Genomic DNA, 27,766 nt, shown 5'->3' with positions numbered 1-27,766 from the left:
TATGTAGCACACAACTTTCAGACTCCAAGGCACTACGTGGCTGCTACTTATAGCAGGTATGGCTCTGCAAGTTCAAGATACTAACAATGAATAGACATACATTAGGATTCTATAGGTGTGCCTAGTTAGAAACACTAGTTTAAGACCAAAATAGTCTATTCATCACCTAAGAGATTTTTCAATTTTTGCATCTATATTGGCTTATCAAACATATAGAAATATCCATACATACAGTGGCAACATTGTCAATAAATATTGCCACTGTGTTTGATCCTTGTCAAAATCTGTGCTCTGCATGTTTCTTACCCCATGCCTTGGGCTGAAAACCTCCCCGCTCCTCTCCCTCTGCCACGTCCAAACCCTAGGAGAGAAAACACCATTTAACAGCAACAGCAGAGGAGCCACCAGTAACTAGTCTGTCACATTAAAGAATGCCACAGTTGAACAAAACTACCATAGTTTAAGTTAAATAGAATTTACTTCCCAAATTCCCACACCAAATTTGCTTCCCTAACACACTCAAATAAGCCTGGGTTCATCTAAGACCCAACATTTCAGTAGGATATTCAATTATCTGCCATCTTTTCTGTGTCTCATGAAGTAGCACGTAGTGTCATTAAAAGAAATTACCTAAAGACTCATCCCAAACACTGCTACTGCCAACTTATTAGACATTGTTCAAAATTTTGTCTGGATTGTTTCATTCTTGCCTAAGATGCTCTAAAATCCCAGCCTCCCTGAGTATCCTGATCTCCCAAGCAATTCTCTGTCACTCCTTATCTGGGAGGAAAAAGTTGAAAAACTCCATTTTTTTCCTTCTCTGACACTGATCACCTGTCCACGCTCCTGTGCTTTTGCCAATCTCTGATCACACATTCCTTCTGCCTCACCCTTCATTACAGTTACTGACAGGAAAATACCTAAATCATCTTCCTTGTTATCATCCACAAAAATGTTCATTTGTTTTAACAAAAACAAGTATTTGTTTTCTCAAATTTGATTACCAGCCCCAGCTTATGAGCTTCTTGATACAATTAATAGCTTAATTTTTGCACACAGTATATTGTCAACAAGGCATGAAAATTTTTGTGCTATTCAAGAATATACAAAGCAAACGTCTACAAAAAGTGTTACTAAATATTTCTTATATGCAATATATTTCTGCATAGATTACCTTCCCCACTTCTTCAGGGTTTTATGTAAGGCTTACCCAGTTTGTTCAAGTTTTTTTGAGGAGGAGTGAGAATATTATTTTGTATTACAAGAACAGAAGGAGGTCAAGAGCTGCACTCAGAGAACAAAACCATGTTTATTTTAATGACAAAATTATGTCGCAATTGTAAGTCACCAAGCAACTGCAAGTTTATCAGAGCACACAAAAATGATAATCCTAAATCACCAAAGCACTGATGCCCATAGATCAGAACTACCCATGATGGGATGTTCAAAGTTGGATCAGAATTACTTCTTACTTTCAGGAGACCACACAAACTGAGCAATAGCAGTACCTCCAGGACATGGTAACACCAGTTTATCAAATTTCCACTTTAATGACTTTCTGTCTCTTGCTCTCACCACTCCCCTTATCCAAGATCACTGTTTTAGTGACAAAATACATTTCTGGACCTACTTTTTCAAGATTTCTTAGAGGCATCAAAGCAGAGAAAAGATTTCCATCTAGCAACACACAGGATTTTGCTGGGATAAGAACATAGAATAGCATAAGTTTGACACTGACCAGCTCTGTTATGTCTACATTATCTTGCCTTCGTTGCTCTCTTTTCACAACTGGCTGGAGAGAAGGCAGACAGAGGTTATGAAAGAAGCAACAACTGCTGCAACCTGGCATTTGCCACCCTTCTTTACTGAGCCCGTGTGTTTTTTGCCACAAACAACAGTGCCCCACACCCCACTGTACCCAACTGCCACCAACTTGTCCACTGAACCTTGTTGCTCAGCCTACCTACTCTTTTGCTATCCTCTGCCAAAATCAGAGCACTCTGGATTACCTTTCTGTCCAGTAAGGTTTCTTAAGAGAAGAACCAGCTACACAAGTTTACCTGGGGATATGGTAGGGGCCATCATGTAATAAAATTACTTTCAATTGCTATCAATAGAGCATTAAACACCATTTACAGAAATTTTGCAGAAGCAAGATCAACAGTTTTCTGACAGCATGAGGTACAAATCCAACTGGGAGCTGCAAAACACAGAAACAGTCAACCAGAAACAGTTTTGAGAGAGACAGACATACGGTACAGAGAGATAACTGAAATAGTTGTCATGAAAGAAGAAAGAGATTTTACAAGAGGAGGTAAGTCACCCCAGTATCTCAAGTGCAAAGCCCTGAAGAAACAACCTTAGCACACTAAAGAGAAGGTGATGTTTTAGCAAGTCAGGCATACATAAGATACATGCCCATAATGGGCACAACAAACTACTGACTAAAAACATTAATAAGCAACAGTTTTACAAATTGCAAAAAAGAAAAAATGCTGCTCCTGATGTTCCATAGGCAGTCTTAGACTACTAGCCAGCAAAGCATTTTTTTATACCAGATCACTTTAAAAGATAATTCTGAATTTGAATTTCAAGTGGATTCCTTTAACTTCTTCATGCTATGTCTACACTTTCAATCAAAACTGGAATTAAGTTTTATCAACAAACACAAAAGAACCTTTCTAATAAAGGCAAAAGGGAGTACCAAATTACTAAATTCAAAGTTAGAAAACACATGAAAAATTCACTCAAAATATGGGACAGTGAATGTTCACCACTGCAATATCATCTAACTCAGACACAGGATTTCGTACATCATGGTCTGTAGTGCAAGATGCCAATGGAAAAGGCTAATATTCTCTTTGACACCACCAGGCCACTAGTAAAATCCTTAAATTTTCATGCCAAGAAATTCTCATGCTACTTCTCTCAGTTGTCAAAATTTAAAAATGGCCTTAAAACAGAAGGTACAGTCTTTTAAGACAAAGAAGTTAGTCACAAAACAACTGTGAACGCCTACAGGATATCTACAAACTTTTTATGCTTTTTAACATGACTAAAGAGCCAGTGAGCAGATAAAGCTTTCAGAATTCTCAGCAGGAACACAAATACTAAGCATGCAATCCCACAGTAATTTAAACCCATTTAAATTAGAACTGCTACAATTGTGGTCTTCCTCACCAGTGATCATAAGCTCTGCTCTTTTGTGCACGGACAGTTTTGCACTTTCCAGTGACTGAGCACTGAACAACTACCAGGAAACAGTATTTGTTCACTTTTGGATCAGTTCTCCAAACCAGCTGCCACCTCGATAAATGCCAGAAAATCTTTACATCGAGCCACCAAAAAACCCTGCTGTCTACAGTAACCATGTTGCCTGCCTCTTCTTTTTTGGGAGAGTTAGTTGGCCTGTCACCTACCACCTCACACTTTCCAAGTCCCTTAACTTCCAGGAAGATCTGCTCCAGGATCTTGCCAGGCACAGATGTGAGACTGCCTGACCTCTAGTTCCCCAGGTCTGCCTTCCTTCCCTTTTTAAAACAGAGGTTATGCTTCCCTTTTTTCATCAGTGGGAACTCAAATATGATGGATGGTAGCTTAGCCACTTCCTCTTCCACTTCCCTTGGGACCCACAGATGTATCTTGTCAGGGCCCACGGACATGTGCACTTTCAGATTCCTCAAAGAGTCTCAAACCTGATCCTCTCCTAAAGTGGATGGTTATTCTCCCAGCCCCTGCCTTTACCTTCTGTAATTCATGTGGTTGGAAATTCATGTGTGGGAAAAGACCAAGGCAAAAAAAGTCATTAAGTGCCTCCAGCTTCTCCATATCCCAGTTAGCCAGGACTCCCATTTTCCTACAGAGAGGGCCCAAATTTTCCCTTGTCTTCCTTTCATCACCAACAATACAACTTTAGGATTCCCAACCAGAACCCTGCTCAGACCATCTCACCTCTCTCTTCCTCCCACGCTACATTTATTTGCTTCCTCCTCCTCCGGGCTTTGTTTTTGTGTTTGAATTTGTCCAGGAGTTCCTTTTCATCCATGCAGTTGGGGAAGTTTTGTCCTTCTTTTGGTTGGGATGCACTGCTCCCAAACTTGGAAGAAGGAATCCTTAGATATTAACATGCTTTCCTGGGCCCCACTTCCCTCTGGGGTTCTATCCCATGGCACTCTACCAAGCAGATCCTGGGAGAGGCCAAAGCCTGCTCTCCTGAAGGCCACGGCAGTGAGCTTGTTGTGTGTCCTCATCACTGTACCAAAGATCTCAACCTCCACCATTTCACAGTCACTGCAGCCCAGGCTGCCCTTGACCTTCACATTCCTCACCAGCCCCACAAGCCCTAGGCTGCAAACACACATTGCAGCTCCTGACAGCTTTTCATCTGTAAGAAGCCCAAAGTCCTTCTTTGCAGGGCTGCTCTCAAGGAGTTCTTCTCCCCAGTCTGTATTTTTGCCTGGGATTGCTCTGACCCGAGTGCAGCATCTTGAACTTCATCTTGTTGAACATCATGAGATTCCCATGGGCCCACTCCTCAAGCTTGTCCAGGTTTCTTCAGATGACACCCCATCCTTCAGGTGTGTCAACTGCACTTCTCAGCCTAGTATCATCTGCAAATTTGCCGAGGGTGCACTCAATCTCACTCTGTCAGTGATAACAATATTAATTTAAGAGCAACATTCCACAATAGAGCCATGAGGGACATGACCTGTCACCAGGTTCCATCTGGACACAGAACCATTGGATGCATCCAACTAACTGGATGAAGTCAATTCTTTATCCACCAAAAAGTTCACTTTCAAATCCCTCTCTCTCTAATGTAAGATAAGGTTGTCATGTATGACCATGTCAAAGGCGTTACAGAAATCCAGATAGATGATGCCAGCCCTTCCTCGTTGACTGTTATGATCACTCCATCACAGAAGGACACCGGATTGGTCAGGCACAACTTGCCCTTTATGAAGCCAGGATAACCAAAGACACTCATCCCCTTCTCCAACAGATGGAACACATCAGTCCCCAGAAGACCAGGTTTCTCAAAGAGAGTCCTCCGGTCTAAGAAGTGAAGTCCCCCTGCTGTGGCACAAGGCCTATAATCACCTGCTGATTCTCCAAACACAACTGGCCCTTTTGACCCCCTTTGTTTTTGACTGGAAGGATGGATGAAAAAAACTACCTGCAAAAACTAGCTGCTGCAGAGTGTCTTACGCCAAACCCAGGGCTCTGTAATTCCCCTTGATGCTGTTCAGACTGCTCCTGGCTGTACCCCTTGTGCCTCCATGAAACAACAGCAGGAAGTAGCAGTCAGTGGATTGCAAGAAGCCTGGCAGTCTCGGTGACATCCCTGGTAAGAGCCCCTGGTAAGCAGCACACCTCTCTAGAAAGCACAACATGTCACCAAAGGAGTGCCCCTGTATCTCTCAGAGGAACCTCCTACAACTGTCAACTGCTGCCTTACTCTTTGCATTTTTCTTCTGAATGAATTCTAGAAAGGTCAGCACTTATATATAGCCCAGGCAGGTGGCAAGTTTTTCTGTTTTCACTAAAACCTACTAGGTGCTCAAAACACTCATCACAACCACTTCTCCACTCTGGTACCATCCATGCGTGGCAAGAATTGCTCTCCACATTCACACTATTTCTTCCCCCAAAGAAAATGCACACTTCATGGCAGTACAAGAAAGGTGTGTAAAAGCACAACTCAGATGGGACTAGCCCATTAAATTAACAACCTATTCTGCAGAAAATCACATCTGCTGAGCTTCTAGACCTAAATCCTTCCACTGCAACACAGGTGCTTTTTACTTAAAAATTCAGATTTTCGGGGTTTAAATTAGAGGAAGTTACTTCAAGGTTAAGAAATGGCCTGAAGAACAGCTGCAAGAAAAAGGAAATGAAGGCTGGAAGGGCAAGCAACACTCTAAATTTGTGCTTATTTCTGACTACACAGCAAGTGAACTGCCTCATCTCTGCTCTGGCAGTGCCATCCTCCCAGCAGAACCTAGTTGACAGAGGCTTATTAATCCTTCAGAGATAAGGAGGTAAAGTGCAGAAACTTTATATTCTAGGTACTCCATATTACCAGAACAAACACCCAAGTTGGATTTAATAATTCAAATTACTTTTGTCTTTATTAGTCACCATAAAGCAAGAAGCAATTAATCAGTTTTATATACTGCATTTACTCTAGAAAGCATTTTTACAATTCATGCTGAAAATCTTCAACTCTAAAATTACATTTAAAGGAAAACAGGTGACTTGTTACATCTAAACTATGATAATCTCAAAAAAAAAGTACATGACAGTTTCTTAACTAATGCAGAATGAGGCACAGCAAAACTAAGCAAACTTCAAATTCTGAGTTCCAGAAGGTCTGGTCCACATTCACGTTTTATAAAAAAACACCATTCTCCTTAGTTCTGGCAAAAATAATCCAAGACATATCCTGTGCCAACTGGGCTAAGCTTTTAAACATAGCGAATGTTTATACAAGCAATTCTGGATACAGAAATTCAATTTGTTCAAGGATAGTATACTTTTTATGTTAAAAACAATGAAAAGCAATCAAGAATACAAACTGGATTATAATCAGATATCTATGAGAATGATAAGTTATTTTATTTTCCTATATAGCTGGCAGACAAAACAAGAGCTGGAATTAAAACACAGCAATTTCCCTTTCATTTTTATATCTGTTTTGTAAGAAAAAATCCCTGGCAGAACCCACATTTATGGAATGCTCATGTTGTTCTGGAATAACAAAATAAAGAGATAAACAGAAGCGCAAGCAACAAATCTATCTTGCCTTTGCAAACCAGGAGAATTACTATACCTGAGTCTATAACAATTTCTATGTTGAATCAAAAAAAAAGCCTGAAAGCCCACCTACCTGTTATTCCTTTATAAGCCATGGTCAATTAGATATCCAGGGAAGAGCACATGAACTGAAATCACAGTGTAGTTTCTTTGGATGTTTTCCTGATCTTCAACTATTTGTGGCTTTGACTTCCTTAGTCAAAAATAATTTACATACAACAAAATCTTTGGTGGTTTTTCTTTTTCTTGACCGTGGTTCTTTTTTAGGATGCAATTTCCAAGTCTTTTTATGTATACATTTCCTGCACCACATTATCTTACTGAAAGGAGTTCCTTAGATTCACTTCATGTATGAAGAACCAACTCTAAGTTCATCTTGAAGCTGTAACCTGCTGATCTCATTTAATATTCTCTCTACTGCATACTTGCTTGGCATGATCAACTGATGCCCCCACAGAAGTTTAACAGAGCTCTACCATACATGCACACAGTCCTCTCTTGCAGGCAGAAAAATCGTACACTACTTGTTCCCTACACCCCATAACTGCAGACTTCCCAGTACCTTCAAAAGCCTTCTAGCTCTACACCCCTTTTTTTTTCTCTCTGCATCCTTTTCAATATGAAAAAGAGGAACTGGGAGAATCAGACCTGCACTTAAAATTGAAGATGCAAGAACCCTAAAAACAGCAGCTTAAAAATAACCTGGGCTTGTAGTTTGTCAACTTCTACACAACACTGCAGGTGATTAAAATACAAATAAGAAAATGTTTCTATAGCTGATAATCCTAACACATAACCATCTGCCTCCTTAGTTTCTTCAGGAGATTCCATTCTAAACAGTCACAAATCCTTGCTAAACTGACAAATATAATCACTTGGATACAATTACTACTCATTACCATTACAGTGTTTCTTACATTTCAATTAGGTTAATGCAAGAAATTTGGTTCTAAAAGGAAGCACAGATGAGAAGGCATCTTAAAACAAGATATTCCCTGACTTCAATACAAAGTCTACACTCTTAGTTTAACAAGCAAAGATTTAGCTTAGAGCAATTATAGCTGAGACGTGTCCTGTTACACATGCTGTGATATATTTTTACATTCTGTTAATCAGTCAATAATTTGTATATGCTTCAAATCCCTGATGCCCTGCATACCACCACACAGTGGTGTTTGCACTCTGTTTACCTACCACCCTTTGAAGTTACAAGGAATATGACATGGTCATTAATGGAAGATCTATTGTCAGATTAAACTAGTGCCTTACACACCAAATGTGAAATATTCAGTATAAAGGTTTTTCCTTCTCAGTGAACAGCACACTATCACCTCTGGGTCAATCCCATTTTAGCTATTTTCAGTTGCTTATTTTTTAAAATTATGTTTTTATACTGTGAAGGAGTAATACATATGATGGCCCAGCAAATCTCCTAGAAGGTAGCCAGTAAGATAACTCCTGCCTGAGAAGGTAGCTTAAAATAGAGTGTGTTGTTCAGATAATTAACTGACCCCTTATTTCATATCCAGTGCCTAAATTTCTACACACACACTGCATGAAACATTTCTAAAAATGGGTTCTGTGGTGACTACCAGCAATCTGTTTACTTTCAGCTGAAGTGAGTTATCTCTCATTTCACTATTCTGTGTAACAGAAAAGAAAGACTACAGAATAAATTGGCAGGAAGCTTTTTATTATTATTATTTCTACTAATATCCAAAGAAAGAAGGCCCCGTATCCCTGAAATTATAAGAACCAAATTACATAGATTTCTAAAACTTCCTGAGGATTTCAAGGGTTTGCACTGTAAAATTAATCAGGTACTTCCTACCATGGAATACACACACTTGTAATATAATGATCCTGTAATTGGCCAACAGGTTTATGACAGACACTTCATTAATATACTTTGCTCACAGTACAGTCTAAAATATTTAGAAGAGACATATAGTAATACTGTGTACACAAAACCAGTGAATAGAAACTCTATTTTTCTATTAGAAACTCAGTTTCTATTTCTTCAGTTAGACAGGTCATTTTGATCTGATTATGAAGTTTGAGATATACTATATTCATCTAGAAAGCTACAGTTTTGACAACAAAAGCAGTGTATGGTTTGTGAGGTTAAAGCAAAAACCACTGCATTTGAAATTAATATCTAAGATTTACTGAACCATTTTTAAAAAGTCCTACTTTTATAATTATAATTTGAAAATAAAGGATTATTTTATAAAATAAGTAACTGCAAGACTCACATTCTACCTACTGAAAGTGTAAACTGTTAACATACCAAAAATCATAGCTGCGACCTATACCACACCTTGTCCTGCAGAGCTACTTTTCTGCACACACCATTGGGTTTTTGCTGATTCACAGGCACTCTCACACACAAACCTTTGGAAGTTACTTCTTTGCATCTTTGTACACCTTCAAGATGCAGATCTGGAGACAATGAAGCTGGATGCGCCTGTCTCTGAATGCCTTGTTACCCGACATTCCAAAGACAAAGGAGTCCTTTGAAGGCAGAATTTTTCTGGAGTCAGACAGTACTTGCAGAGTACATTAGTTCTGCTATACATTTCGTCAACTTAACTTATTTAATACACTCGTCCACCCATAATCTGCACCATACATGGATTATTTATTTTCATTCCTCTGACTTTAAGGATAAACAAGCCTCTATCCACTGCAACCAGTGAAAATCCAATTCAAATACATATCACCTGATTCCACATCCAATCCATTTTCCCACCTCTTCTATACGACAGGACTGGAGCTGTACCTACAACTCCACAGTACTCCTTCTCCACAGTTCTCATCAGCTCTTCCATGTCGAATTCCTTTTCATAGCAAAATGTCTCTAAGGTGGCTTGTTCTTTCTCTGATTGGCTACCAAAAGCAGAAGGCAAGCCTGACAACCAGAGACACCGCAAGGAAATGCTACAAGAAAAGGTACACCAAATCCTTCCCCAAGAGCCATACAGATGGAATCTTGTGCTCTCCTGCTGCTGAAGTACATCTTGAGGAACCCTGAGTGAGCACACTCCCAACTCACAGGAGGCTGGCATGAGTCAGTCTGGGAAAACAGCTCTCCATAGCCAGTGCACAGCTGCCTGCCACACAGGAAATTACCATAGAAGTGATCTCTGTCAATTTTTTTTAAGTTGTTCCAACACCAAGAAATGATAAAGGGTAAGGGAATGGGATGTACCCAAGCACAAGGCAGCTGAAGTGCATATGGAATCAAAGGATAAACAAAAAATGCTTAAGAAGAAGCATTTAAAGAAACAAATGGGAAAGTTCCTTTTCAGGACATGAAAGCAGAGCCAGTCCCACAACAATGCCACCATCTCACCTCTCCCACGGCCACGTTTCCCACGGTCTGAAGGCCTGTCTCCTTGATTGTTGTCCACTCCATTCTCTTCAGCTCTAACTGTGGAGAGAGGACAGCTTAAGAGAAGCGTTAGAGATTGCTACATGAGACAATACAGCCATTTGCTTAACCCGAACCCTTCAAAACAAAAGGCAAAATTTTCAGGTGGGATGGTCAACAGATCTCAATTACCCCTCTTCTTTGAGGCCTCTAGAAGCAATTTATCTTTCCTTGTTTCCTTTGTACTGGACAATTAGGAAGCAAAATATAAGAAGGAAAAGTCCATCAGGAGACAAACCTCTACAAGCGCCATGTTTTGCAGCCTACACTATTTAATGAGATAGTAAAGACAGCTGCCTTATTCTGTGTTTCCTAGATAATGCACTGGTTGACAACAGTGAAAAAATAAAGGATAACCAGTAACACCAACTCTTCTCCTTTTTGCCCATACTGCATCCCTGCAGAAGCATGGAAACAGATTTCTCCTCTTTATTTAAAACAATGATGACTGGGTTAAGGTAAGGGACTAAAAAAGGTCTGCAACCTAAGTGGTTTGTGGTAAACTCCCGACAAGGTGCTTTGAAATAGAGCTGGCTACTTGAAGGAGAAAAAAAACTCCAATAAAACTGGCCTCTTGAAACACTCACTGCTGAGACTTTGTACTGCATTTCTCCTAATAGCAACAATAAAAACAAAAATGCTTGGACATAAAGTTGGGAAGAAAAAAAACAAGATTTGATAATCACCTGAAATTTCTTTCATTCTAGTTTACAAAAAGAGAAAGGCAGCATCTGTCTCTGGTAAAAAAAATTTGCCCTTGGCTTTCATTTTGATTGATCTAATTTATACTTTTCTAAGTCCAGCTCCATGTTTTATTAACATTTTTTCATCTTGACTTTACTCTATCCTACAAAAATTCACAGCATCTATATTGGCACAATAGTTGAATATCTTCCAATTATGAATAACATGAGTTGGCTAATACTGTAAATGTTTTTCCTGCTTATAAATGCAAAGCTAAACATATTGTATCCATTCTGATTTCTTTTCTCATCCATCAGTGTGGCAAACAGCCAATAGAGACAATGCGCACAGCTCTGAGAATGCTGACAAAACTTAGCTAAAACAAGCAACATGTATCCGATCATGATCTATTTTGACTCTCTCTAACTTGGAAACATCAGTTTGCTTTTGTACAATGTATTATTGCAACTGTAGCAAAGCTTTCAATGTTTCAACTAACAAAGAATTTTCTCTGTTGCAGAAACTCACCTTTGGTTGATTTATGTGAGAAATATATTTAGAGATTAATAATCATCCCAGTGTTTTCATTCCCCTTATGAGAAGATGAGAACATCTTCAGGTTCTCCCACTCATAAAAGGAGATGGAGTCAAAGCTGGATAATTTTTTCATTAAAAGAAATAAAAAAGTGTATCAGCTGTGCAGCGACATACTTGTTCTCATGCAGACTTACAAAGAGTCAATTCTAAAACTTACATGAAGAAGAGCAAATTGTACAAGATCAATTAATCAAACGAGACCAGAGACTTATGTTACACTGAGTGTCTCTCAACAAGTACAGACCATCCCAAAACCAAGTCACATAGACAGACCAAGCATACCTGTGGCACAAACAAGTTATGATCCCTTCAACGCTGAGCTATAGTTGGACGGACTTTGCTCCATTAAGCACTCGCTCTTAGCTCACTCAGTTCCAGCTGCAAGAAAAGCGTCTCAATCTTTAAAAATTAAGCCCTATACGTACACTCTCGTCCACGGCTGCCTCCTCTTCCCCGTCTGTTGGAACTTCCCCGTCCGCGACTCACTTCTCTGTCCCCTCGTTTCTCTCTGTTCTCTTTGTTTTCTGAACCTTCCTTTCCAAGGCTTTTCTTCTTTCCCCCTACAGTCTCCCAAGAAGTCTATTTGGGTAGAATAGAATTAGACACAAAAGTCAAAAAGGAGGACCTCTCAATGCCCACTTTCTACCCCACACCCCTCCAGTTCATGGAAAAAAACCAGGTATTTGCATAATGTCACAAATGCAAACGACACTGATATAAATGGAAAGACAGGCTGTATTTTTGCAAAGAGATGATAAAAAAAAATTTAAGTTTGATTGTCTTAGGGAATATGAGAACCCCAAATATTTCTGGCTATAATAGACTTTTACTAGTTCAAGGAAGACTGGAACTATTGTAACACAGAACATCTGCAAGGCACGCAACAGTTTTCCTCTCAAATACATCCATAAATCTAGCATGGGAACATGAACAAAGCTATCTTTTTCTCCCAGGGAAATGAAAAAGAAAAAAACCAAAAAACCCTTGTAAGTATCATTGAACAAAAGATTGATGAGACTAAGTATCTGGCCTAAGAGGAGGGAAAAAAAAGTGCCAAATAGAAAAGAAAAACTTCTCATCCAGGCACACTAGAATTTAAGTCCCAGAAGACAGAATGGCAAAACAACAGCTTGGGAGAACTGATAGCAAGTCAGACCATCCACTCTTAACAGCTATAGACCATCCAACATAGCAAAACACAGGAAAAGCTATGTCTAAACAAGACACGGGATCAAGGTCCAAATATCAGGCTTCTGTTTTAATCTTAAACTCAGTTTCAAAATAAATTCAAGGATGTTATAAGCTCCACAGGAGTATCTGTAGGAGTTGAAAATAAAATTACTAAAACACTTGCCAAGAATAGCTCAGCAACTCATATATTATGCAATTCCATGGTTAGTCTATTAAGCCACAGCTGCAAAGCAAGTAAGAAGAAGAAAAGGTATTATTTGCAAATCATTAAGGTGGCAGGGAGGTTTACATGTATGTCCCCATTTCCAGGAGCTTACAGCTCAAATAATATATTAAATATCAGAATATTTGCACATACAAATTGTTGTGAAGCACTGAAGTATGATGTATGACAGGCACCTACATCAAACAAAAAAGGTTGTCTACCAGTAATTTTAAGTCCTGTCTTATCTCTCAATTCCACCAACAGCAACTCAGCAGCCCTGAGGAGCCAGACCATGGCCAGCTAGTTCAAGCTGCCTAGGAAGCCAGTGCAAGGAAGAAAGCAGGTAACAAAGCAGTTTACAAACACAATGTTATAAAGTCTTCCTTGAGAGAATAAGAACAAAGAGAACTGTTACTCTCTCATTTTTTGGCATAGCACTGGTGAGAAAGAAAGGTGAAATCACTTTGCAGTTCCACCTCCAGTATAGAACATTAAACCAACTTTGGTGAAATCTAGCCAGAGCTGATCAGAGGTACAAAACTATACACATTTGAACACCACCACCTTATCCCTGAGGCAGAAAGCTGCTTCCCCGAGTAAGTACCACATGGCATCACCTACCACAGCTGGTATAAATGCACTGAAACATTCCTAGTGCTTCACACACCTCTCAGGAGGAAAGATACCTGCACTGACAACTGAACAGCCAAGTCTGTAGAGTTCAGAATGCACTAATTCACTGATGGGCTTGGTGCCAAAATATCTTTGACCATTTCAGGAAACACCCAAAACTGGATAAGGATGCAAAGATGAAGAGGAAGCAGCTTCTCCTGAGTGAGATTCAAAATAACTTAGGAAGGATCAGTAAAAAGATGATCACGAAAGCATCAGATCCATGCTTTCCTACAATACAATTTTGAGGAAAGCCTTGAGAAAGTCAGCATGACGTTTAAAATAGAGGATGGTGCTACCTCTGAGCATGGGGATCTGTCAGACATTGAGCTGTCTCTCTTTCTGAGGGAGGTAACTTATTAAAATTTCAGCTGACAATGCCTGAGGCAACCCAAATGATAGCAGTGGGTCTGACCTTTGAGAAAATCTGTAACAGATAATTCTTGTTGTCCTGTTCTTACATGGAAAGAATAACAACCTGAAAGTTCTGTTTTGTTCTATCTTCAAAGGTTTAGTAAGTAAAACACAGCTGAGCATAAAATGGATTTAAGAAGTTAAATAAATACAAGCTTCGGCAAAGAAACCATGTCCTTCTCTACTCATACACAAGCCTCTAACTAGCCCAAGCCAGACTGCTACAACTGCTGCAAAAGGAAAGTCTTTACAAAGTCACACACTTACAGCTTGTAGATCACAGCTTTAAACCCCAAAAGCAAACAAAAAAAGACTAATACAAAATTGGCTGAGTAACAAATAAACTATAGACATTTTAACTATCACTCCTTACTCTTCAAATTCCTTCAGTTGAATGGACACAAATTAAGTTTAAAATTAAGTTTAAATTTTAAAAAACTTTCAAATTAAGTTTAAAATACTGCAAGTGCATCAAAGTAGAATGAGACTAGAAAAAGAGATTTGGAAATCTTCATTCAGAATGTGTAGTACCTCAGCTTACAACTTTATGTCAAATCCATGGTTAAACTGTTCTCAAGTATTACAGCCTTAAAACAAATCCTTCCAACTGGAGGCCGACAAACTTTCAAAAATAAATTTTTTCACCCATCAATTAATACTCCTTCCTCCTTGACTCCTTCAAGTTCTCTATATTTATTTCCGAGTTGTATTTTGTCTACAGAGAACAGTGGGTTAAGAAGGACTTTTCAAAAGTGCAGAACATATCAGTATCACTTGTAGCTGATGAATGAGTTCAGAAAGCTTTTTCTATGTCATGATCAGTTACAACAAATTGCTGAAGTAAAAAAGGATTTAATATTCTCTACCAATCAGAAAACTACTTTCAACTAAAAAATGGCAAACATGGTAAGTCTGAGAGAACACAGCATATCACCCACACAGATTTAAGTGAAATGCTCTCCTCTATTTCCAGTCTGTCAATATCACACACTTCTGTGTTTAGAAGACCTCAACTCTGATAAAAAATTATAAGGACATAGAAAAGAAAGTCCCCTCAGTCAAAATAGTGTGTGTCCCAGATTAAGGGTGTGTGAGGGGTGAGTTTCCTCATTAACAATAAACCAGAGTACACATCCTGACAAATCACAGGAAATACTGAGTGTTCAGCATCATGAAAGGAAGTCCAGGTTACCTTTCCAATTTGGAGGAGATAGAAACTAATTTAAAAACAAACTGTAAGAAATCTCTCCAGCAAAAACTTCAACTGCAGTAAAACGTATTTTCTTAGTATCTCTTGGGAAAAAAATTCCACTGTGCAACTTTTTAAGCTACATTATTTGTTGTTGCATACACATAGTTTAGTCTCCTCCTCCTGTGTTTCAATTAAGTCATGCAAATGAGCAACACAGTTAAAGAAGCAACTACTTGTTGCATCCTTTTCTGCCATAAGTAGCATTACCAGTGCAACTTGCAGATGTGGACATCTCCTCCAACCTCAAAACTGGCAACCCACACCTACAGAATGTGCGTAACTTAAAATACCTGCCTGCCCTTGGGTTTACAAAGATTGACCTTTGTAATGGTCTCAGGCCTCAGGAGGGTCTACACAGTAACTACAAAACCTGCAGCAAGAAACAGGCCTGTGTCTGAGGGAGCACTGAGTTCTGCTGCAGAGTTAAAACTGCTGTATATAAATGAAAGCATAGGAAGTCTGCAATAGACCAGCTGAACACCCACAACATTTTCCAGATTCAGCCTTCTCCAAGGTATGCATGCAGTAGAGAAGCCGCCCTAGTTTCCATTTCCTCCAAAAGAAATTGAATGGAGACACGGAAATTGAAAATTTGTGAAACATGACTTTCCCAATGTCCTTCTAGAAGATGAAAATCACAGCAAACAGAAGGCGTAGTTTAACATAGAAGTAAAACTTACCGTGTCTGAACTTCCTTCCAGCAGTATGTTGATTGCTCTGTTCACATCCCCATTACAATCATGTAGTGCCACTATGCATTCATCCTGGTTTTTCCCCGTCACTTCCATAAGCTGGCAGTAAAAGTCAGACATGTTAAAATATCTAAATTACCATCATAAGAAAGTAAGATCTAGTATAACCACAAATTATAACAAAGTGCATAGCTACCATGTCAGAGTAAAACTAATATCCTGAATAAAGTAATCTGCATTGTACAGATCTGCTTGGGATTCAGACAAGAGAGGAAGAAGCATAAGTTAATTGGTAATCAAGGAAGTATTCTTTCAGACTTTTTCTGTTCTGTATGCTTGCAGCAAATGCTGCCAGATCAGCAGTACGTTAAAGTGTAAAGGACAACAATAGTTTCAGTATCATCCTATCTCTTTCTCCACTAAAACTGCCCCTCTTTATCCCAGTGTGAGAAAAGACAAATAGCAAGACATGGCAGAGAACAGATCTGCCTGGAAAACCATCCAGACTAAGAAATACATTATCTTTCAGACAGACTAGCTCCCTTGATCCACTTCAGCATAAGGCCACACCACAGTCACAAAGGCGATTAAGGAGATCTAGCTCTGAATTATGCTCCTTGAACTCATGGTGTATATCCTGAAGAGTATGTGTCACAAGGCATTCAGGAAATTCATCTAAAGAACAAAACCTACATGAGCTAGAAATACATATGCAGAAGGTAAAACAAATTCTATGCAGAACTTAATTCATCTCCTTCCCACCAGCACAGGCACAACCACTATTGATGAGGGTCCTTTGGCTTCACAAAGTACAAGATACCATTTCTGGCAGGTCAACAGAACTAGTTTGTAACAAGAACAACAAAAAGCATTTAACAACAAAAAGTGCTTCAGAGGAAGTTTTAGAGATGAAAAGAAACCAAGAAATTTGCTCCTTTGCTGCATTTATGCATTCAAGCTAATTCTTCCCTCCTGGGTGCATTCCTAGGTTCTTCATGAGCTGTGATGTATTCACCAAGACAAAATCAACAATAACCACAAGAGACATCCATATTGTCAGGACTGCTTGAATTAATGGTCTCAGGTGTAAGTAGATAATGAAAGCTTGATTATCTAACACCCAACACTCACCATCGTAGAGATGAGAGATTTCATTTATACACTGGAATTCTATAATTTTAATGCATACACAGATCTGTGAGGTAAGATTATTTATTTTTTAAAATAACACCTTGATTTTATCTTTAAGCTATCATTAGACTTTTACTTTTCCTGAAAACTTCCGAGATATTAGCAAACTCAGCTTACACAGGTGACATTTTTCTCGCATGTACTTGAGGACAAGCTGAACGCATTCTTCATTCTGACAATCATTAATCATCAAGACCATACTAGAGAGATACACTGAGGAAGAGACATCAGTACAAACTGATGTCTGATGGTTTGGCTTAAGGGTTTGTCAACAAAGTTTGGTCTACATAGTTTCCTACACTGAAAACCACACCGTCAGAGCTGTATTACCACAAAATTTTTTGTAAAAAGACTTTACAGTGCAATAAGAGCACCTTTTCCTAGCTAAACTTATGTCTTTCTTAAAAAAGTTTCATCTAACCCAGAAACAGATGCTCCACCTCCAAAATGGAAGCCAGTTCTAGAACATTTTATTGTGGGACAAAAAAATTTGTACCAATAAGAAACATACTTGTTTCACTTTATCTTCAAAATCTGCGTCATTCTTATCGTAGATCATCTGAGCAAGGCGAATCTGTTCTGCTGTTGCCTGAAAAGAAGATAATATCCAATAAAGTACACAAAAGGTAACTATACTTTTTAGAAGTATATCCCAGTGTCCTTGCTTTTTCCTATGGGTTCTAAAAAAGAACATAACACAACAAGCACAGAGATGCTGTGGGGGAAGGATCAATATCTTGTCCATTCCCATTTATAGTTTTAAATGTTATTTGGGATAGAAGCAATTTTAACAAATTCTAATCTATTTGAAATACAGTTAAAGGTCCCTGTACTGACAAGACTACCATATAATACCACAGAAGGACCAGGGAAGACTACATTTTAGCTACATTAATGCTTTCACTTTTATTTAAGATCTACTACTCCAGTATTAAGAGTTTTATTGTAACAAACTGGCAATAGTATCTCTAAATTACCCGCATCTCTGATGATCCCTGTTCCCATCCTCTTCCACAGCTCTCCCAACAACAATCTGACTCTGTAGTTTTAATGAGCACTTAAAAAGACTTGGGTCATGTCTCAAAACATTGCCCATGAACAGCTGCACTGTTTTTTTTTACAAGTGAATACTGGTCTCAGAAAACTGGTAAAGCAATTTGCTATTGATGAAGTACCTGGTGCTTCTGCAACATTTCTGGACAAAAATGCACACTGGCAACTTGCACAAAAGCTGAGACTGAAGGAGATGCAGTCAAGTACAAAAAATCTAAACACACTACGGCTGCCCCTGAGAGAGAAAGGACTCTAACACAGATACCACATCACACACATCACTTCACAGTGTGGCATCTGCAGCCTATAAACTGCACACCCAAGAAAATACCAAAGAACACTGTGCACTACAAGATCCTGGACCTCATTTGACTTCTGCTCAAAGGGAAGAGGCTACTTTTGCATATAGAGAAAGCTGATACTGAAGGGAGCTAGGACTCACTATGCGGCTGCTGAGCCTGCAGAGGTTCTTCTTTCTTGAATGGGATCAGTTCAACTGCTGGAATTTTTGATGGAAAGGATTCACCCTAAGCAGCTGGCTCGATCTCACCTTTTGCCATCCCACTTTACAGGATACACACGTGAAATTCTGTGCCTCACAAGGTTAGATCTAATCAGAGTCAGACTGTTTGGCTTTCAGAGTTTACCACAAATCCAAGTTCTAGAGGAGGCCCCCATGCACAAATGCTGAGAAGAGTCTAAAAATTACTCCAACGAACACCACCAGCTGCTTATTTGCTGAAAAGTTACTGCAGCTGCCACAGTTCCTTGAGGGAAGTGACATCTGTGCTCAGAGACAACGCTCCAAGAGAATTAGCATTTCTAACAGCTGTACACTCCGGGTTACTTCACCTTTTCAGCCTGTCATGCTGACAGCCTCATATGTCACTCCACTGGGTAAAAGGGGCTGCTCTGGAACTCCCCAGTTCCACCTTCCACAGAACCCTGTCAGTGTGGTGCTCTGAGCAAAGGAGGTTGTTCTTGGTGACTGCTGAGAACTCAGCAGACAGCAGAACCAAAATGTCTACTGGCTTCAGGAATTCAAGTTTTGTTGATCCATTTTCTCACTCTGATTACAGCCTCCACAGACACACTGAGACTTTTAAGCAAGTGAAGAGATTTTCTTTGAAAATCACCAGAGCAAAGACATTCAGACAATATAACTTCTGTAGAGATATGATGGCATATCTTACCAAAAATCAGGAATCCACTAAGATTTATTTTTTCCATAAACAAATGTTTTCTTCAAGCCCTCGTTAGAAAACAAAAACATACTAATTCAAGTAGAATTATGAATATGTGACAGCATCTCCAGTTTTCCTGTGTAAGCAGAGAGCTTAGGAACTTGTAGGTGCAATACCACTCATATTTATGCCAGTGGATTTCATCCAGATGGAACTGAAGATTCAGAAGGAAAAAAAAACAACAACAAAAACCACCAGATGACTACAAAAACATCAGACCACTGCCACAAAGAATTCTGGCCTTTCCTCCAGCATGTAGTGGCTCTTTATTTTGAAGGCGCCATTGCTCGAATGGATGCTCTAGCATCCTAACCAAGAATATAATTAAGCTTTAATTGTGACTAAGAAAGTAGTAGTATATCAAAACAGCCTGAACTTTACTCAACCTTACAAGATATAGTACCTTTTCAGTAGAAGAGTGGAAGAAATTTTAAACTAAAAGCTTCAAGCTACCAGAAAACAGAAGTGTGCCAAACTCAAGATTAAGTGACAGTAATAGACATACATCTTACAATAAAATGGCACATTTATTATCCAGAAGCAATGTAGTAGAAACATGATGTAATTTGTTAAATAATTGACATGATGATCAATGTAATATTTTGACACAGGAATATCCATTTGGGAAAATACTATTCTACATTGAGAAAAATGAATCATTGGTGATTAAACAGGTAAATCCAGACTTCTGCTGATCTGCAGACTGACTAAGCAGAAAGGTCCATCTAGTATCTCAACAATTAAATATATGGAGCATTAAAACATAACTACTATGTATGAAATAACCACCTTCTCCACTGAAGTGATCAAACCAGTATTTATTATGCAAAAGACAGGATAAAAGGACAAAATGCAGAAAATGTCTTAACGTCTAAAATCAATGAATCCCATAGTTTGGAAAGGTCCTACAGAGATACACCATGACCATACTCTCGGTAATTTTTTTTTTTACTTTTAAGAGCAGGAATTACCAGTGTTCAAGCTTGTGCCACTTGCTCTCTGAGAATAGTTAGTTTCTACCTTTCCTATACCCTTTCATAAGGTACCTGAACAGAACACACTTGTCTTAGTGGGCTGAAAACACACAGATCCCTGAGCCACCCCTCATTTTTCCTGTTTCAGTCTAACAACCATCTTTGCAGATTTTCACTGGACTTCCTCCTATTTGCCTATGTCTACCTCATGCCAGGGAACCCAATCAAGCAAACCACTCCAGTGCTGTCTTGCAAAATGTTGAAAAGGGGAAGCCACCACTTTTGCCAGGCTGCTCACTATACTCCTGCAGCCTTATTTTAAAATAAACCAAACTCAACTCACTTGTTGAAAGTCACTTTCTAAATCCACACATTAGCATGAGTCACCACTATGCCAAGCGCTGCAGCTCAAGGAGATGATCAGGGTTTGGGGTCACATGATTAATACTGTGCAAAACAGAGCAAGAGGGTCTCCATATTAAAGACTAGTCCAAAAAACAACAGAAGGCAGTAGTTCTCTACAGAGCTCATGTGTGTATCACCTCCAGACTGATACACACACGCCAGCAAAGAACTGAGACAGTTTTTGAGACCAGACTAATTCTGAGATGTATCTGTCAAAAGAATACTGAGTTGCCAGAAGCAGAAACATTCTGCACTCTTTGTAACCCAGACAAGCACGCAATTACTGCTGCCAAAAATCAGTATCAGTAGGGTGAAACTTAATATCCATCTAACAGATACTGAAAATTTTAGTCTGCTAGGGGATGACCAGTTCACTCGGTGGGGTCATTGCACAGTAAATTTAGGATTTTGTGACTTGAAGAGACACTGAATCATGCTGTAGATCACAACACACATCTAACGAAGCTTCTCCTACCCATTCAAATTTCTCCCTTGACCAGAAATCATCTAGCATCAGGAGGCTGGCAGATAGAAGAGCTGAGATCTGAGGACTGTGAGGTCACAGGAAAGAAATCCTGACACAGGCATCAAATTCCTCACTGACAGGAGACATTGCTGAAGAACACAAAACTCATTTAAAGACAACACAGGAATAACTTAACACTGTGCTGCATTACTGAGCAATTAATGCAAGTAATCAAGCATAATCTTCCAAAATAAACCATGTATTTTCGCCCCATCTGCTTTCAGCTTTTACTGACTCAGGGAAGGAACTTGTATCATTACATTCTCACTTTCAAGTCAAAGAAGTTGATACAGTAGCACATACCTGCACTACTTGTTTCTGTGGTTGTGTCGGCTGTGCGGCTGAAATTTGCATTTTGTCCCGAGTGCCCCGGGTACGTTCACTGCCCACTGAAGTCATCATATACAGTATATACAAAACAATGTATGTACAAAATACAAAATCTGAAAGAAAAAAAAAGAGTATGAGTTAAGGTGGATACTGATTCAATAACCAAATAACATAAGTACAATAGTTTGAACTCCTGCCTTTACTACCAATTCTCTACAGAGACTCATGAGAAAGCAGCTTTAATACACTATTTTTGGATTTACTGCAGTTTTTAACACTAAAAGGGGAAATGCAGTGGATAGAAAGCCTTTTTATCCACTGACTGGAATCTGTGTCAATTTTTACTTCTAGATCTCACAGCTTTTTCTAGTTATTTAATATACAGACTTTTCTGTTGGCTACTCTGATTTTTAGCTCCAGCTGCATCACTCAATTTTCTATAATACCTGCTGTCTAGTTCTGATGCCTGGAATTTAACTGCTGTCACATCCACTCAGAACACTACATAAAAATCGTATTCATGAACTAGATACTTCCTCCTTTCCCTACTAACAAAACTGCTTTTCCTGCACATTCATGGAGGTCATGGCCAATTGCAACTCTGCTTCTCATCTTTCATTTATAAAAGAAATTATTAGGATTAGGTTTAAATCCAGCCTCTAAAGCCAGTACTTTTGCTTTATTCTTCCTCATATTTACAGAAACAATTTATAAAACTACCTATCACCCTGCTTTAAACATACTGTGGCTGTATGGCAACAGAGAAACCCCAAAAAACCCCAAATCCACCCCCCACATCATTGTTACCCCATCTGTGGCTCTCAGCTTTCATACTCATTTGTTCTCTAGTACTAAAATTACTTTGAAACAAGACATTATTATTCCCCCTGCTTGTAGAGCATTTAGCACAGGACTAATCAATGAGCATGGTTTATAGCAGCTATGGCAACTGCAACAGATCTTTCAAATGGTTAGAATGCTCACATTCAACTGCCTGGTTTCTGTCCCCAAAAGGTCAGAAAGTAAAACTGAAAATTTCTGGAAGTAAGGACAATTTGCAAGAGGTGTACCTGGGCAGAAGGAGACATACAAACAAACAGCAAAGTGCTTCTGCTGCAGTTGCATTATATGAGCAGGCCTCAGCACAAAACTTGCTAGGGCAACAGCTGCCTAGCACTGAGCTCAGTGCACAACAACCACAGAGTTACATAAGCTCAACTGGAAGGGACTCATCAAGATCACCAAGCCCAATTCCTGGCCCAGCACAGGACCATTCCCAAAAGTCACACCATGTGTCCAAGACTATAGTCCAAACACTTCTTGTGCTCTGTCAGGCTCGGTGCTGTGACCACTTCCCTGGAGAATCAGTTCCAGTGCCGAACCACCCCCTGGGTGAAGAACTTTTATTATAATACCCAAAGAAAAGCACCCATGACACAATTCCAGGCTATTCCCTCAGATCCTGTCACTGGAAACCACAGAGAGGAGATCAGTATCTGCCTCTCCTCCCTCCTCTTCCCATTACAAGGAAGTTGTAGACTGCTATGAGGACCCCCTCAGTCTCCTCTTTCTTCAGGAAGATGAGCACACTGCAATATCATGGACTGGGACCTCTTCAACGTCCAACAGAATCACTGACAGTCACAAGTAATGCACATTAAACAATTAAAGCTGCAATGAGATGCTTCAGTTTAAATACCAATTTATGGTATTCCAGAGCCTCGCCTACAATCAAAAGGACAATTAACTACATTATCACCTAAATCTCTTCTTTAAAAATACATTTCTGTTGGTCAAAATCGAACCCTGACATTGAATCTATTTATGTACTAGCTAAAGCATTCAATAATGCTTTAATGTCTGAGAGGAAAGTGTATTTCCATAAGAAACATACTTGATCAGGAACTGACTGCAGTTATAAACTGTATTGGAATACTGTGTTTCTACAACTTTCTGAATGCACTGAACAAAGCCAATCTATGTCACAGTCCCTTAAAGCAGTCTAAGTGCACTGTGTTCTAAGGCCCAGAACACACAGACCTTCAGAGCATTGTGCCTGACAAGAACGCCAGATACAGCCAAAACAAAAAGTTACCTGAGCTACTGACACCATGTTCTATGGAATGCAGCAAAGTATAAAGTAGATGTGGAGATGCTCTCGGCAGCAAATTGAACATTTAACACTGACTATCTGCTCATGGCCATTCACTGATACATTAAAGACATATGGACATTTTAAGCTGAGTCTGCAGCAGTATTATTTCAGCTGTTTATGTTAAAATCTGCTTTATAAGCTTTGCTGACTGGACTGACAACATCCAAAAACTTCAATTTATATAGACTAATAATGACATTTGAGTTAGCTTTTTGTTTCATTGGGATCTTTTTCCAAGGATCAGACTGCTTATCACAATTCAAACTAGCACAATGAGCAATGCAAAATACTCTGAATAGAGCACACAAGAGAGAAATAACTTCTCTGAAAGACAAGTTTATAGTTTCATACATGGTTGTCTAGAATCAGCCCATTGCAACTTAAGATTTGTTGAGAAAATAACTCCATTGGGTCTCAATTTGTTCATAATTTCTGAATTAACATCATATTTATTATCGTACCTAGGAATTTTGATATTTCTGTCACTGTGATTTCCCCCAATATCACCAAAGCCACTGAAAGTATGATGGATGATTCATATTTTAGACAGGACAGTAGGACACTTATATTAAATTTTTTCTGTGTGTTTGCAAAGCACGTGCTCAACTACACCCTACTCTTTGGCAGCCAGGCAATCTGTGGTTCCTCATGCAGATTGTGTCTCTTCTTCTTTTCCTAGTATGTGTCTCCCACCATTTGCTTAAGCCATACCTTTTCTTCAAGATAAAAGGATACTTTAAGAAAAAGGGCAGGCACACAAATGGCTGAAACACTCCTGGGAGACAACATAGCCCAGAAAGATCATGCTGCTGTGGGAACAGCTCAATCAACCTGAACAGCTTAACAGGGTTTTTAAAAGAGATCTTCATTCTCCTGATTGTGCAGTACATGAGCAGCACTATTTGGAAGGTTAGAACCCAAAAAAAAAAAAAAAAGCCAGCAAAGGTACAGGCAGCAGGATGGACTTGTACTTGCCTCAGGCAAGTGTGGAGCCCCATACTCAGTTTGACAGTTCCTAACAAGCCAACAAGGACATGCTACAATCCACCAGACACAATCTAGCCTTCTTAAAAGCACAATTGGCAGCCTGATAAAAAGAGAACTTTCAAAATACTGTTTTTTACTTCCTCTTAAGTTGGCTCCCACTGTCTACGGGCAGTGTCCAGACACAGCAGCTGGAGGGCTACGCTCCATCTCAAGACACTGCCCTGAGCAGGGACACGAGGCTGAGGCTTTGCACCCAACCACACCTACTGCAGAGTCAGGGAGGCACTGCCTCCAAAGTGGGATATTATTAATTAATTAAATGGGGCTGAACAAGAACATTTTCTTGCTCACAAAGCAGCTTCTTATTCTCTCCAACTTGTTGTTTTCATCAAGTCTGTTTGGCAGGCGGCTGTCACAGTAATGAGCAGGATATCACAAACTGATGAACTTAATTTTAACTGTAGATCAAATGAGGAAATATGATTTGAGACTGGGAAGAAGAAAACTCTTAATTAAAATCTATTTAATAAAATTAAAAAAATATTCAGGCAAGCAGATGCTTCAGCTTCCATGTCAGCATCGGGTGCAGTGCAGAAGTTCCCCATCAGCAGTTAATACCTGACCTTGCAGACGCTGCAATTCTAATAAGTAACCAAAACAGCTGTATTTGAAGAAACATATAAAATATTAAATGAAACTAATACTATTTTCATCACTTTCTATATCCTGATACAGAGCACTAGTGAAAAAAAGGAGAAAGTATTAAAGAAAGAGAGGGCTTCCCAAAATTCTTGTATAAAGCAGTGCCTTTATTCTCATGACCATTAATGAATATGCACAGGATTCCTCTAAACTTTTTTTCTTTTTTCACTGATGTAACCTAGTACCCACAGACCAAGGTTGTCTTTACTAATTTAAAAACAAACAAAAACCAAAACCCAAACAAAACTAGCATTTAAAAACACCTTTATCATCAGTTATGACTGCAGTTAAAAAATTTCCATTACAAATGGAAAGCAACAGAAGAATCTATGATGAAAGCTATCCCAACTCTGTCTTTTATTTTGGTTTTCTGTCTGTACAGCATGTTTTAGTCCAACGACCTATACTACAACTGCAGCTCCAGAAATGTGCAACATGGAATGGCAAGGATTATTCTAGCTTAAAAAGGCAGGAACAAAATATTATAATTTAACCCTTCCTAAAACTACCAAATTCCCCACCTCCAAAGTCTTCACCCCTTGTCTTATCCAACACATTTAGTTGTGTTTCTGCTTTGGATTTTAAAAGGAAAAGAGAAAGGCAAATAATCAAAGATTAATTGAACACATATCAACAAAAATAGCAGGTTTTTAAAGCTATTATGATGTTTTCTGTGATATGTTGTTCTATCTTCCTTCAGCAAAAACTCTAAGCCTTTTAGACTTAGAAATCAGAAAACCCAGAAATACAGAGGACAAAAGTTGATTTGACATGGTCGCAAGCCCCTAAGATACAGGAAATCTATTACTGAACTTCCAGGAACAGACACAGCAATAGCAACAGCAACTAACTTTCAAGATTCCTCTAGTAGTTAAATATTCACTTCCATCAGTTGAAAAAAGACCTGCAGTTTCAATTGCTTTCCTGAGGCAGTCTCAAGTAAGTTACTTTCTTGATTCCTGGACAAGGAGCTGTGATAAACCATGGAAAGACCTCTCTGAACACCTTAAAAATGTGATAGCTTTTTTATATTTAAAATATAAAGCTACCAGTCAAAGATTTCTCAGTGACAGGCTTGGGAAAAGGCTGCAGGACACTGCCTCAGGAGGGCATAACTACTGTATATGCACAGTGAGCTCAGATTTTACTGCTCCAACTGTAGGACTACATGAGCAGGAAGAAAAAAAACAGCAGAAAAAAATTACATCTGCAAAGCATCGATGTAATTTCGCCGAGTGCTGTTGTCCAGAGCATCTCACCATCTTTATTGCTGATGGAAACAGGAAGAGTTTGCAGGAGTCAGATGTTCCTCGGGAGCCATGCTGATGGCTCAGGGTCTGTATTGCCCCAAGCAACTACACTGAACGTGAGTTTATGGATCCTGGGAGGATTCATGTCTCATCCTACAGTCTTCTATGGCAAATGGGAAAAATACTGCCCTGCATCACTGGCAGAACACTAAAGGAGAGAGAAACTTTACCATCTGTATGCTCTTATATTTTACCAAGGAAAGAGTATTGCTGGGGACAGTCTGAGTACCAGCACAAACACAAACTAATACATAAACAAGCCATGTTAACAAACTATAACCAATAACCAAGTGACTATTCTTACTCATCTTTTGAAAGCCCTCCAAGTTGTTACTTGAAACAATTATCCTACTAGGCAAATCTATAACTTGCTAAGAACATGTTCCCATCTGCAAAAATCAGAAATTTCTCCTTAATACCAGAAAAAAAGAATTTATTTTAAGGATTAGTACTCCTAACCATATGCTATGCAAAGTAAGACAAACAAATACACAAAGACGTCTTACAAATAAAATACAGCACTTGGTAGAAGTTTTGGAAGAGCAAGTGCTCCTCCTCAAAAGACTGGAGTTAGGTAAAAGCTGGTCACATATTCAGAGGCCAAAAGTATCATGTGGAAAAGGGACTAAACACAACACATTTTCTAGTAGTAGAGCATGTTTCAGCCATGGAAGTTAGGTATTATAATTAACTTTTTTTTTTTAATCCTCTATTTTTTCCTATTATCCCAGTGTGTCTGAGAGATGTGCTTCACATTTCAGTATATAGCGGTGATTCTCTAGTTTTAAGCAAAATCTACCAGCTACACTCAACAGACATCCTGCAGACTTGTCCTCATCATTTCTTTAAAAATATTGAAGCTTCTGAGGCAACTTATACCCTTGTTCATACAGAAATTTCTGAAGAAATGCAACTTTAACTGGTATTTACAAA

At 39.1% G+C, this 27,766-nt stretch overlaps 2 protein-coding genes across 5 annotated transcripts in view; both read right to left on the bottom strand.

Moving 5' to 3' along the window:
- Window positions 1–27,766, bottom strand: part of DCAF12 (DDB1 and CUL4 associated factor 12) — a 289,432-nt gene that overhangs the window by 204,433 nt on the left and 57,233 nt on the right. The window lies entirely within an intron of this gene.
- Window positions 1–27,766, bottom strand: part of UBAP2 (ubiquitin associated protein 2) — a 216,843-nt gene that overhangs the window by 173,262 nt on the left and 15,815 nt on the right. For 3 of the 4 annotated variants that reach the window (XM_058043259.1, XM_058043260.1, XM_058043261.1), the window contains exons 2-7: window positions 21,653–21,792; window positions 17,659–17,736; window positions 15,945–16,055; window positions 11,956–12,109; window positions 10,172–10,249; window positions 307–361 (exon numbers count right to left, since the gene is read on the bottom strand). In XM_058043259.1, coding sequence (XP_057899242.1) covers window positions 307–361; window positions 10,172–10,249; window positions 11,956–12,109; window positions 15,945–16,055; window positions 17,659–17,736; window positions 21,653–21,751 — 575 coding nt within the window. In that variant the 5' untranslated portion in view covers window positions 21,752–21,792. Of the gene's footprint in view, window positions 1–306; window positions 362–10,171; window positions 10,250–11,955; window positions 12,110–15,944; window positions 16,056–17,658; window positions 17,737–21,652; window positions 21,793–27,766 lie in introns of those variants that run through there. The other variant, XM_058043262.1, reaches the window with a different exon arrangement.

This window comes from Melospiza georgiana, chromosome Z (assembly GCF_028018845.1).
Source record: "Melospiza georgiana isolate bMelGeo1 chromosome Z, bMelGeo1.pri, whole genome shotgun sequence".
NCBI lineage: Eukaryota > Metazoa > Chordata > Aves > Passeriformes > Passerellidae > Melospiza > Melospiza georgiana.
The sequence above is the reverse complement of the archived record's forward strand: the minus strand, read 5'-3'. Positions and strand labels throughout refer to the sequence as shown.